Genomic DNA, 12,439 nt, shown 5'->3' with positions numbered 1-12,439 from the left:
AGACAGGCTTTGGAAACAGACAGACTTAGGTTTATACCCTTCCTCTACCATGTATTTATTGTGTCCTTGTGCAAGTGATTAAACCTCCCATCTTCAGTTCCCACATCTGTAAAGTGAGAATAACATAATGATTATGTCGTAAGACTGATGTCAAGATTAAGCAAGCTAATATAAGCAAAGTGCATTATAACATACACCCAATAAACCAGTTATTATTATTCTTTTGTATATGTGTGTGTACAAAGGTTAACCGTTATATAGCTGCCATGTTTATTCATAAATGTAATAATTGAGATTCAGTATCAATCTCAAAGTGTGAGCCTCATGACCTCAAAATAGTCTAAGCCATTTAACTATGAGGATGTTAAAGCTGTTTTCCAACTTGGGAACTTACATGTCGGTATTCCTTCAACACAGTTCCAAAGGATGGCCTCAAAAGCCAGGCTGCGTTTGAAGAAATGAGGACAAATTACATCAAAGAACTGAGGAAGATGGTAACGAAGTGTCCCAACAATTCCGGGCAGAGCTGGCAGAGGTTCTACCAACTGACCAAGCTTCTGGACTCCATGCATGATGTAAGTAGAGCCTCTTGGTGCCTGTTAAATGAAGGATCCACAGCCACACACTGTGGACCCAAAGCAACTGGAGAGCTGAGAAAGTTCTCGAGGCTTTGGGAAGAATAGGGGTAGATTATCCACGAGAGGCAGCAAGAGTTGAAAACTGATGAGGAAAGAAGCGTTTCTTCAGAATACCTTTGAAACAAACTTCATGTAAAGGAAAAAGTGTGGCTCTTTTCCCTCCTGAGCAGAGTGTAAGAGAAATGTGCACCATGATGGCAAACCCTGAGCTCTGGGCCAGGGAAGGCCCTCAGATTTGCTACAGGTGTCAGATCAAGTTTCCCATTTCTGCTTGCAATTTAGGAACTGTTTGGTTAATAAAAATGTTTGCTTTAACATTGCATAAATAGAGTCCATCTTCTACAACTGTTAATCTAATAACCCAATCTTTCAAAAACATTATTAGTGGTCCAGGGCCAGCTGGGATCATCTCATTTGTTGCCAAATTTTGAATCTTATATTCACTATTCTTCGTAGGAGTCACCTTTCTTGGCTTGTGTAAATATGGAAAGTAAATTCTGAGCTGGTTTCTAATTTATTCAATTACAGATGTAGTGGTGGTTAGCAGTTTCTACAAAATACTGACTTGGATAACTTGGTTTGTTATGTCACTTAAAATATGCTTCTCATTTCATTTTGCAAGCAGTTTCTCTAGTTCTGGCTCAAAAAAAGTTATACACGGTCATGCTAATTTAGCTTTTTTATATTTGAAGGTTTTCCTACTTTCTTTTGGAAAATTTATTGCCCAAGTTCAGCCCATGTAATTTGGGTAAGAAACCCCTTTTCAAATACTTCTGTATTGTTAAGGACAATGTTGACAGGCTTGATGACCAATAGTATAATGGTATCACTACTGAAATAATGGTTCATCCTTTAGAGATTTGTTTATGCCGGTGGAATGGTATGGCCTTGTGGGTTGGTTGATAAAAGAATGTCACTTTCCAGGGTTTTTACGCTGAAGACCCCGGGCGTATCACGTTGGCCTTTGCTTTCTCTGAACGTTTCCATACAATAAGAGTCAAATTTCCACAAGGTGAATAGAGCGATAGATAGTTTTGCTAATTATTAGTGGCCTAAAAGCATGGTTTAATAGAAAATCTCAGGGATAAGAAATGATGGTCTACAGGACTTTGGGGAACACAGCAAACGATGCTCTCCACAACCCTCACAAGAGGAAGTAAAGGAAACTAGACCGTGGCGCAGGATCATCTACCTGAGAACAAGGAGCACAGTTACTCGCTCCTGTTGGTTTTCTTGAAAGTCCTTCTTAGTGGAGCTGGGGTGGGGGAGGGGGAACAGGAGGTGTGGTTCTTTCTTGATGAATTCTGTTATTTGTGCAAATGATTGGGCAGGCACAAGCGCAGTTTCAAAATGAGTGTGTAATTGTTATCACAGCACATGAAACGAGATGATACACATTGAAGCAATTTACATGTAATGAGACTGACAATAGAAGTTAAAAGTTGTTTATCCACAGCCTTTCGGGATCTCCATGCCTTAAGCACAGTAGGACAGTGGAAACCCTCGGAGGCTGCACCAGTGGTCAAGGTGTCAAACCGTCCTCTGCAGGCTTGTTTTTAGTGCAGCACAGTGCTTGGCACAAGATAGGAACTCAGTGAACAGTTGCCAAATGGCTAAATCATAAATGATGACTTGCTGCAAAATCCCCCAAGGCAAATCAATGTCTTTTTAGTATTTTTTTTATTATGGTATAATTGATACAAAATAAACCAAACATACTTAGCACATACCACTTGAGAAGTTTGACACGTGTCTACACCCATGAAACTATCATCGCAATCAAGACAGCAAACATATCCATCACTCCAGAAGTTTCCTTGTGCGTTTTTTTTAATTGAAGTATAGTTGATTTACAATGTTGTGTTAATTTCTGCTGTACAGCAAAATGATTCAGGTATACAAATATATATATATTCTTTTTCATATTCTTTTCCATTATGGCTTATCACAGGATATTGAATATAGTTCCCTATGCTATACAGTAGGACCTTGTTGTTTATCCATAACCTTTCCTCCTACCTACTACTCCCCAGGTGCCTTCCATATTGCTTTCTGGCAATGTAGATTAGTTTATATATGCTAGTGTCTCATATACATGGAATTATGCAGTAGATAGTCTTTGGTAGCTGGCATCCTTCACTTGGCATAATTATTTGGGGATTCATCCATGCTGTTGCCATACATCAGTACTTCATTTCTACTTATTGCTGACTAGCGTCCCATCATAAAGATATTTCACAGTTCAGTGGTCTTGTCACCTATTGATGGACATTTGGGTTGTTTCCAGACTGGGTGCTACTAACAGATAAAGTTGCACTGAACATCGTGTATACGTCTTTGTGTGGGCATTGCTTTCTTTTTCTTGAGTCAATAGCTAGCAGCGGAAGACCTGGGTCATGTGGTAGGTATGTTTTCGTTGTTTACGAGATTGCCAAACTGTCTTCCAAAGTCACTGGACAATTGTGCATTCCCTCAAGAAATGTGTGTGAGTTCAAATTGTCCCACATCCTTGCTAACGCTCAGTATCATTAGTCTTTTTAGTTTTAGCCATTCTAATAGCTGTGTGGCGATGTCTCCCTGTGGTTTTAGTTTGCATTTCCCTCATGATTAATGCTCTTTTCTTGTGCTTATTTACCATCTTTGCTGAAGTATCTGTTCACCTCTTTTGCTCATTTTTAAAAACTGGATTGTTCATTTGTAATTAGATTGTTGAGTTTTGAGACTCCTTTATATATTCTAGATGCAATTCCTTTATAGGATATATGACTTGCAAGTATTTTCTCCCAGGCTGTGGTTTATCTTTTCATTCTCTTAACAGTGTCTTTTGCAGAGCAGGGATTTTGAACTCTAATAAAGTCCAATTGATTATTTTTTCTTTTATGAATCATGTTTTTGGCTGTAGCTAGGAAATCCTTGTCTAAGCCAATGTCACAAAGCTTTTCTCTTCCATTTTCTTCTAGAGATCATTTTCCTTCATTGACTGATATGTAGTGTCTCAAAAACCTTTTCTTCATGTATTTTTTTTTCTGAGTATTTTTGGTTATTTCTGGTGGAAGGGTAAATCCAATCCACCTTACTCCACTTCGGCTAGAAGGAGAACATTCTTTTGGGAATCACCGGAATCACTTTAATTCTAAAACCTTTATTTTAAACAATCAAAAATGTTTGCCCTTAGAAGTAGCCTAACAGAAGCATCTTGAATGCTCTATTTATATTCCCATCCCAGACAGAACATTGAAAAATGCATTGTAAGTCTAGGGGGACCTTTCTAACATTCATGCTTACTCAGACTTGAGACCGCCTACAGCTTTTTCATTAGAGTAAATAAGAGAGTCAACATTTGTAGAATTTTTTTCCAGGGAACAAAGAGCTACAGAAGAACTGGCTCTGTACTCAGAGCCTTATTCTGGTCACCTTGTGGAAAAAGAGCGTGTGTTCCTAAGGGTCACACAAACAAGAACCCTGTGCATGTAAATCAAAGTTCTGCTTAAATAGCGTGCATAGTACACCAGCCCTCAGGACACACATCCATAGATCTGGGGACACGTGTACACAGCTCTCGTGATGCATGGTTTTCTCCCACTTGGTGCACACATGGGTTGGCAGAGCAGTACCAAGGTGAGTGGAAGGAACATTCTCTGAAAGAACAGGTTGGCAGTTAAGTATTTGAACTGGTCAGCAACTTTAATGAATCACAAGCCCTCCAAACATCAATCTTCCCCCCAAAAAAGATTCAAAGAAAGCAGCTGTGGCCAGGCTTCTCGGGATAGGTGTATTTTTGCATTGTAAATGGGCGTTATATGAAAAGCATATAGATTCCTTATTCTTCTAGAGAGAATTGAGAATTACTAGTCACTTTCTAGGTATTACTATGAATGGCAGTTAATTTCCTGTGAGTGTAAGAGGCACATTTCTAATGAATTTATTGGTAACTTCTACTCATTCATGGAGATCAAGGACTATTTATGTTACTATCAGTGTGTAGAACAGCTGGTAAACATTAACGGATGATATTAGTGTTTCTTAGAGGCAAAAAAAATTGCCCTTTCTTTGTTAACTAGTTTCAAGGTTATACTGTTGTAATTGACTTTATTTCCACATACACACTAGCCTACAGAGTGCCTCATGCCTAGCAAAATTGACGAGACTGCAGAAGATACTAAATAAACATAGGACACCAACCCAACCCTCAGATTGCTTAGATTCTAGAGAGACAGCTAGAGCGTAATGCAAGGCAGAAGGTAACTAGGGACAGTGGGACCTTTGAGAGCACCTGCATGTGCATTCATTCATGTGACCGTGAGCCCCTACCGTGTTCTAGGACCAGAGGTGCAAGTGGGAACAGAATGCCCGTCCTTAGGAATCCCACTCACCCTGATGGAGGAAGAGGTTCATCCCATTCAAAAGGGGAAGCTGAGGGGTGAACATTTGTTTGGATGCCTCAGTACCTGTGTTATTTCATGCAGTTCTAAAAACCCCCTATAAGCTGGGTATTATTCTCACTATTCCCATTCCTGTCCTTAGGAATCCCACTTGCTCTGATAGAGGAAGAGGTTCATCTCATTCAACAAACACATTAGTGTCTAAAAGCACCAGGCAGGGCACTAGCGGGAGAGACCCAAACCTGGCCACGGGGGACTTTCTGCCTGCTCAGGACCACCAGACAGCACTATACAGGGTGGCGGGCCGGGAGCTCTGTAGAGGTGAGCGCACCATGAGTCATGGGCTCACTGATGTTTATTCTGAGTTGCTGGAAAGGCTTGTCGAGAAGGTCTAGGAGCCAGCTGTGCTGGGCAGGGGTCATGGAAGGCTTCCGGGGCGGGGTAGGGGCATCTCAGAGAATCTTTCTTTCGTAGAAGAAGAGACAGAGGTCCAGAGAGTGACTTCTCAAGGTCCTTAGGTAGCCAGCGGCAGCTTGGAACCCTCTTAACTGACTGGCACTCGCCATACCGCCCACGTGATGCAGGAGGGCTTCAGGCTGATCATAGCTGCTGGCTTTCAGGCTGGGCTGCATCTCTGGAGATCAGAAAATGAGCATATTGAAAATAGCTGCACTGCTCTCTGGCTCTCCAGACTCATTTGGCTCTTGCCTGGCATCTTCTGGAATGCGTTGTTTTTGTGAGGCGTGGGGTTACATCTTGAAGGCAGTGAACCTGGTGTTACATTAAAATGTCATGCACGTTCAGCAGTTCCCAAAACCAAATGTTGGGTCTGCCTCACCATAAGCTGAGCCGTCTTTGGTGGGGAGGCTTTCATCTCTGCCGATGATCGTTAAACCCGGCTAAGAACCTCCCCATTGCCTGGGCAGATACCGGCAAGTCCCTCGGCATGACCAGAGGGTCCTGTTGCTGAGTGATCGCTTTCTGTGGTTGCAGAGGGATGGCTGCACAGCCCAGGTGGCTCTCCTCCAGCCAGGCTCTCGGAGCCGAGCTTCCCTTCTGCGAGGGGGATGCAGACGAGATGGGAGCAGAACATCTGGTGGTACAGTACCTCCCTGAGCGCACACTGGGAGACTCCCTGCTTTCCATGGAGAGGGTGTTACGTTTCAGTTTCACGATCATCAACAAAAGAGACATCGCTGCAAGCAGCTGGATCTATTAACAAGTTATTTTGAGATCCCCATTGCTCATTTAACGAGTGGGTGCTTTTGCATCGGGCAGTGATAGTGGCAGTTTCCATCATGACCACGCTCGAGGTGGTTTTGAGAGCGATGCAGATCTGTTTCTTCCCGCACACTGAAGCATGCCAGCCCCCAGGTTGGGTGGATCCACCATTTGGGCTGTCTGCTGCTTTCACGTCTGATTCTGTTTCACGTCATTACCGTCAGTATCTCCTCGAGAAAAGTTCCAAGGCCCACCTAGGAGTCTGCCACAGAATTGTGACCACTGGAGACAGCAGGTAGAGCATGGCCTCTGCCGCTGCACCAACATTTCTCTCAGTAAACTTGGGCACTTGGCTTAAATTTTTGGCCCTCCGTTTTTTCAGCTGTAAAATGGGAACAATACCCATCTTGTAGGAAATTTTTAGAAGCACATGAAATAACACAGGTACTGAGGAATCCACAAGGTAACAGGCACCGAACAAATATTCGCCCCTCCGCTTCCCCTTTTCCAAGGCTGTGTTTGAGCTTCCCAAAACCCTGTCTCTGCACCACCAAAGAGCACCATCCATCAGGCAGTTTTAGTTTACCTTCAGCACAGAGACACTCAGACAAGCACATGGCAGAGCCTTCAAGGGGGTGACAGTGTAAAGTTGGCAAGACCAAGCAGGGACATGAGCAGGAAAGGCCATTCTACAGGGTGGGGCAGTCACCTAGGCGCGAATCACATAGACCGAGGTCAGTATAGACGCCTTTCCGAGGCACTTCCAGTCCCGGTGCTCTACGTGTCCTGCCACTTACCAGGAGAGGCTGGTGTTGCTAGAACGTGTTGGGTGTGCTTGAGACACTTTCAGATTCACAGATGGGATGGAAGGTGTTTGGTGATGGAGACAAGGGCAGATTGCTGTGAGGTCACCATCAGGAAAGATGGATGTTGGTGAATGAAAACCCTTGCCCCTGTGATATGATTTTTAGCGCTATTATACGGCTTTCTTCTTTGACGAGACCATGACTAAGAAAGATTCTAAATAAAGGGAGACTTGCTTATCGCCAGAGTCAGCAAAGTGAGCAAAGCCTTATCTTCCAGAGCACGAGAGAGGGGCAAAGACCCACTCCTCCGGGAAAAGAAATCTTCATAGGTAAAGATTTTAAATTAATCGAGTAATTGACCGGGCAGATCTTACTCTTTGTCTAGTTGGTGAAACCAACGGGACAGGTATTAATGGTTCACGGCGTCTCTCTCTGCAGCCCTATTTTTGCATTTGCCTCTACAAATTTCTCACTTCAGGGGTACAGCAGAGTTCAGACTGCATTGCCCTGGGTGAATTGTGCCAATGAATGCTTATTTTCATCTAAAAAAAATTTTTTATGTCTGCATAACTGAAAAAAAATGCATCAAGTATATTTAAAAATAAAAATGGGGGAAAATGGGGAAAAAAATAGGTCCGAATGTTCTGTTTTTTCAGCATTGTGGATAAATAGGGAAGGGATGACTTTGGGTGTGGTGTGAAAAGGTCTAGGCAGTTCCAGGATTGGTGTGTTTCGTACACTGGTTGCTGGGGCCACAAAGCCCAGCTGGAAGATGCAACTGCCTGTAGATACAAAGGGTGTCCTCGCCTGTTGTACCTCCTTTGTTCACCATGTTCATGGTTAAGGTTACTGCCGCTCAGTTGTGTTGCTGGTCACAGTTGTGTTTCTCCAGGCTCCCCTGTAGATGCCCCAGGAGGCTGTTGCTTGATGTAGTTGTACTCATTGAGCTTTGCCTTTGTCACTTGTGCTTTTGGTGTCACATCCAAAAAATCATTGTGAAAGACAGTGTCAAAGAGCCCGGGGCGGGCAGACACCACCAGGCCAGGCACTGTGCTGGTGCTGAAGATACAACAGCAGCCAAGGAGACTCGGCCCCTGCCCTCCGAGTGTGCGGTCTGATGGGGGAATAGAGTAGACGGGTAAACTGGGAATTAGAATGCAGCGTGCTGGGTGCTCGAGGTGGACCGGAAAGCCCATGGGCCGGGGCGGCGGGGTGAGGGCGGGTATCCGGAAGGTGAAGTGGCAGGGTGGAGATGGGCCAGGGCAGCAGATGGTGGAAGCCCCAAAGGCAGAGTAGGAGTTGACCAGACAGACAGAGGGAAGCTCACCGAAACCAAAGGAGTTACTATGCCAAAGGAGAAGGGTGCATGGTGATTTTGAGAAATGGAGAATTTCATTGTATCCAAGGAATGGAGAAAAATAAGGATGGAGACAATGAAAGGACCTGTAAACCATGCTGAGGGAGCTATTGAGAGATTTTGAGCACATCTGTAGAGTCTAGCGCCGCTCCTTCCAATGTGGTAACCACTGGCCATGTGTGGCTCTTGACATGTAAATTAAGTTAAATTGAAACTTGAGTTCCCCTATCACACTAGCCACATTTCGAGTGCTCAAGCAGCCACATGTGGCCAGCTGCCATCATCTTGGGCAGGGCAGAAGGTCGTATTGACAGTACTGATCTAGAGAGTCTATTAGAAGAGGGGCAGAGGGCCTGTTAGGATGCTGGTGCAGTGGTCCAGGTAAGAGATGGGGGCTGGGGGCTAAGTTAGAGCAGGGGCGGGGGGACCTAGGACATAATCAGGTGGTGGAATGGATGATTCTTGGTGGTGGATAGGACGGAGAGGTTGAGAGAGAGGAGGGAGCGGATCTAAGATGACCCCCAGGATTCGGACGTAGGTTGGTGGATGGAGTGGCACCAGCACTGGGCGAGGGGTTGCAGGGGAGCAGCTTTGTGAGTGGAGAAGATAAGCGTGTTCTGGATGTACTGACTTGAGGTGCCCTGAGGAGTCCCAGGGGAAATGTCAGGTGAGCTCAGGGCTCCGTGGAGCTGAGGATGAGGAAGCAAAGTGCTGATACTACCTGAGGAGGTACAGCGCGTGGTGGTCACTGAAGCCCAGGGGTCGACAGAACCGCCTGGACATCAGTGTGGCCATACGGTGGACAGAACCGAGCCCAGAGGAAGAGAACCACCAAGGGACCAAAACCAGGAAGGCGCCTGCAGCAAGTCTGGGCAGGAGCTGCTGCCGAGGTGAGATAAGAAGGCAAAAAGAGGGACACGGGGGACAAGCCAGGAAAGCGTGTGTCCCCCCTGTGCAAACGTTGGGGTGGAGGCTGCAGACAGGTCAGTTCGCAGACAGTCTGAAAACTCTTCAGTAGCCATAGCAACGAGGAGGTTTTTGTGAGGCATAGCTGATTGGTTCACCTCGGTTTCCAGTAACTCTGTCGGAAGCCACAAAGCCAACAGGGGCTGCAGGAAGCTTTAAAAAGGGCAAGGTGTTGTCTGGTAAAGCCCTTTAGTAAAACTCCTTTAATAAAATAGAACTCTAAGTCTTTCTGTGATGTGATGGCAGGTATGTAAAAGGAGCATTTTGAATGTGGTTGAGCGAACTTGCAAAGTTTTGTGTTTATGTGTTTAGGTACAGTGAAGAAATCACAGTAGCTTAGCAAACTCTATCTTTATAAATAACCCCCAAACAAACTTTGTTATGGACCTAGACCCGTGTATGAGTAGTTTTGAATTAGTGAAAGCTTTATTATATATTATATACATATATAATGTACTATATATTAATACATGTATATGTACTATTTATAGATAAATGGTAGATAGGTAGATAGATAGATAGATTAGATAGATAGGCGGGCAGACAGACACATAGGTAGGTAGGTAGATAGATGGGTAGGTGAATGGATGGGTGGATGTGAGTGTGTGGCATTGAAGAGCTATAGATACAGATATGAGATTTTGGCATCAAAGGCAGCCATGATGCTTCAGAGCTGGTCTTGTGCTTCAGGTCATGATTTTGTCAGTAATGTTGGTCCTGAGTCCTTTCTCACCCATCAACCTTCACATCACACCGTAATTACAAGAACAGTTAATTTCCACTTGCAGCCACAGAACTTTATCTCCTTTGGTCTTTTGTGTTTGCTCATGGTTTTCTGCAGCTGACTTAATGCAAAACCTGGGTTATTTCCTTACCTCCTTGGCAAAGGTTGATTTAAAACTTTTAGATATTTTCAGTGGCTAATGTTTAGACTCTTTAAGACAGTGCTTACCAACTGCTGATCAATCACCCGGCCACATTCTAAGATGCAGTTGTATTTGACTTTAGAGAAATGAGGAAACAAACTTCAATACAGGAGCTCGTCATTCCATTTTTTTTTTTTTTTAATTGTGGTAAAATACACAAACATAAAATTTACTACTTTAACCATTTCTGACTGTACAGTTCAGTAGTGTTAAGTACATTCACATTTCCAGAACTCTCGCCCTGAGACGAGAGTTTCCAGAACTCTTCATCTTGCAGAACTGAAACTCTATATACCTATTAACTCCTGCTTCCCGCCCCCCCGCACCAGAACAGCCACCATTCTGCTTCCTGTCTCTGAATCTGACTGCTCTAGTTACCTCATCTATGTGGACTCATACAGTATTTGTCTTTTGAGACTGGCCTATTTCACTTAGTATAATATCCTCCATTGCCATCCATGTTGTAGCGTGTGTCAGAATTTCCTTCCATTTTAAGGTAAATCATAATCCACTATATGTATAGACTACATTTTGTTTACCCACTCATCTGCCAACAGACACTTGGCTTGCTTTACCTCTTGGCTATTGTGAATAATGTTGCTATGGACATGGGTGTGCAGATATCTCTTTGAGACCCTACTTTCAATTTGGGGGGTATATTCCTAGAAATAGAATTCCTGGGTCACATGATAATTCTATGTTAAATTTTTTGAGGAACCACCAAACTGTTTTCCAGTTATTTTTACCTTCCCACTAACAGGGCACAAGGGTTACAGTCTCACCAACACTTGTTATTTGCTGGGGTTTTTTTTGATAGTGGCCATCCTAACAGGTTTTAAAGTAGTATCTCATTGTGGTATTGGTTTGCATTTGCCTAATGATTAGTGATATTGAACATCTTTCAATGTGCCTATTGGCCATTTGTATGTTTTCTTTGGAGAATTGTCCAGTTTCTTTGCCTATTTTTAAAAATTTGTGTTCTTTTGTTGAGTTGTAGGCATTCTTTATATATTCTTCATTTTAACCCCTTATCCAATGTATGATTTGCAAATATTTTCTCCCATTCCATGGGTTTTGTTTGTCTTGGTGTCAAAAATCTTTCTCTTATGAACTTACAATGATAACAGACAGTAGTTTGTTCCTTTTAATCCTTAACTGGCAAAATTAAAGATTATGTCTGATCCCAATTTATTTAAAGAGAGGGGAAGAAGCATTTTTTTCTTATGATAACCACTCCTTTGGCTTCATTATTCATTTCATAAGTTTCATAAGTATACCCACAGAACATGTGCCATTGTTCACAGCTAGTTTTGAAAATCTGTAAGAAAAGAAAGTCCTGTAAGGATGCTGGGGAGAAATTTGGACCTTGCCTTTTTCGGGGAGGTTAAGGGAATCGTGCATTCCATCTCCACCTGACCCCGTGAGATTTATGATGCCATAGGGTGAGCTTTCTGGGAAAAAAGCATCAGATAGAAAGATCCACTGAGGGTCCAGGAAGCCATGCTCATAGAAAATCACATGTGATGTACAGGAATCTTCCTAATCTGAAATCTTTTGGAAAACTATCTCATTGTCTAACACCTGTGTCTATAAATCCCCCCCTCTTAGGCAGCCTAAATCCCTCTTCTTAACAATTAAAATAACTATATAATGCCTGGGATTTACCTAGTGCCTTTCTTCCTAAGTCCTAGCATTAAAGCCTTCTAATATCTCCATGAGGGAAGGATGAGTAAATACTACTATTTACACTTCATCACCTCATCTTAACTCCTTTCTCTATAAAAAGGGAATAATAGTAATATTTACTCATTTCTTTTTACCCTTTTTATAGAGAAAAGAATTAAGGCAAGGAGTGATCAAGTGCATTTTCCCTGGTTCATGAGCGAGGCAGGCCCAGAAGGCAGGAGCAGAGGGGAGAGAAGCCCCTGTGGAGGATGGGAGTGCAGAGCCAGCCCTGCACCTGGTCAGCCCTATGGCTCCTGGTAGCTTAGCTGGCACTTCGGGGGCCCCACACATAAAGGGGCCCCCCTCTTGGCTTAATGGTCTGCTGTCACCATCTTGAAATTCTTAGCAGATTTTGAACAAGGGACCCCGAGTTTTCATTTGGCACTGAGCCCCACAAACAATGCAGCCTGTCCCGGGC

At 43.5% G+C, this 12,439-nt stretch overlaps 1 protein-coding gene across 2 annotated transcripts in view; it reads left to right on the top strand.

Annotated features, from left to right (window-relative positions):
- Positions 1 to 12,439, top strand: part of NR3C2 (nuclear receptor subfamily 3 group C member 2) — a 367,026-nt gene that overhangs the window by 334,081 nt on the left and 20,506 nt on the right. For both annotated transcript variants that reach the window (XM_036853563.1, XM_036853562.1), the window contains exon 8: positions 418 to 575. In XM_036853563.1, coding sequence (XP_036709458.1) covers positions 418 to 575 — 158 coding nt within the window. The remainder of the gene's footprint in view (positions 1 to 417; positions 576 to 12,439) is intronic.

This window comes from Balaenoptera musculus, chromosome 5 (assembly GCF_009873245.2).
Source record: "Balaenoptera musculus isolate JJ_BM4_2016_0621 chromosome 5, mBalMus1.pri.v3, whole genome shotgun sequence".
In the NCBI taxonomy this organism is placed as follows: Eukaryota; Metazoa; Chordata; class Mammalia; order Artiodactyla; family Balaenopteridae; genus Balaenoptera; species Balaenoptera musculus.
Note: the sequence above shows the minus strand (reverse complement) of the source record. Positions and strands in the feature narration are given on the sequence as shown.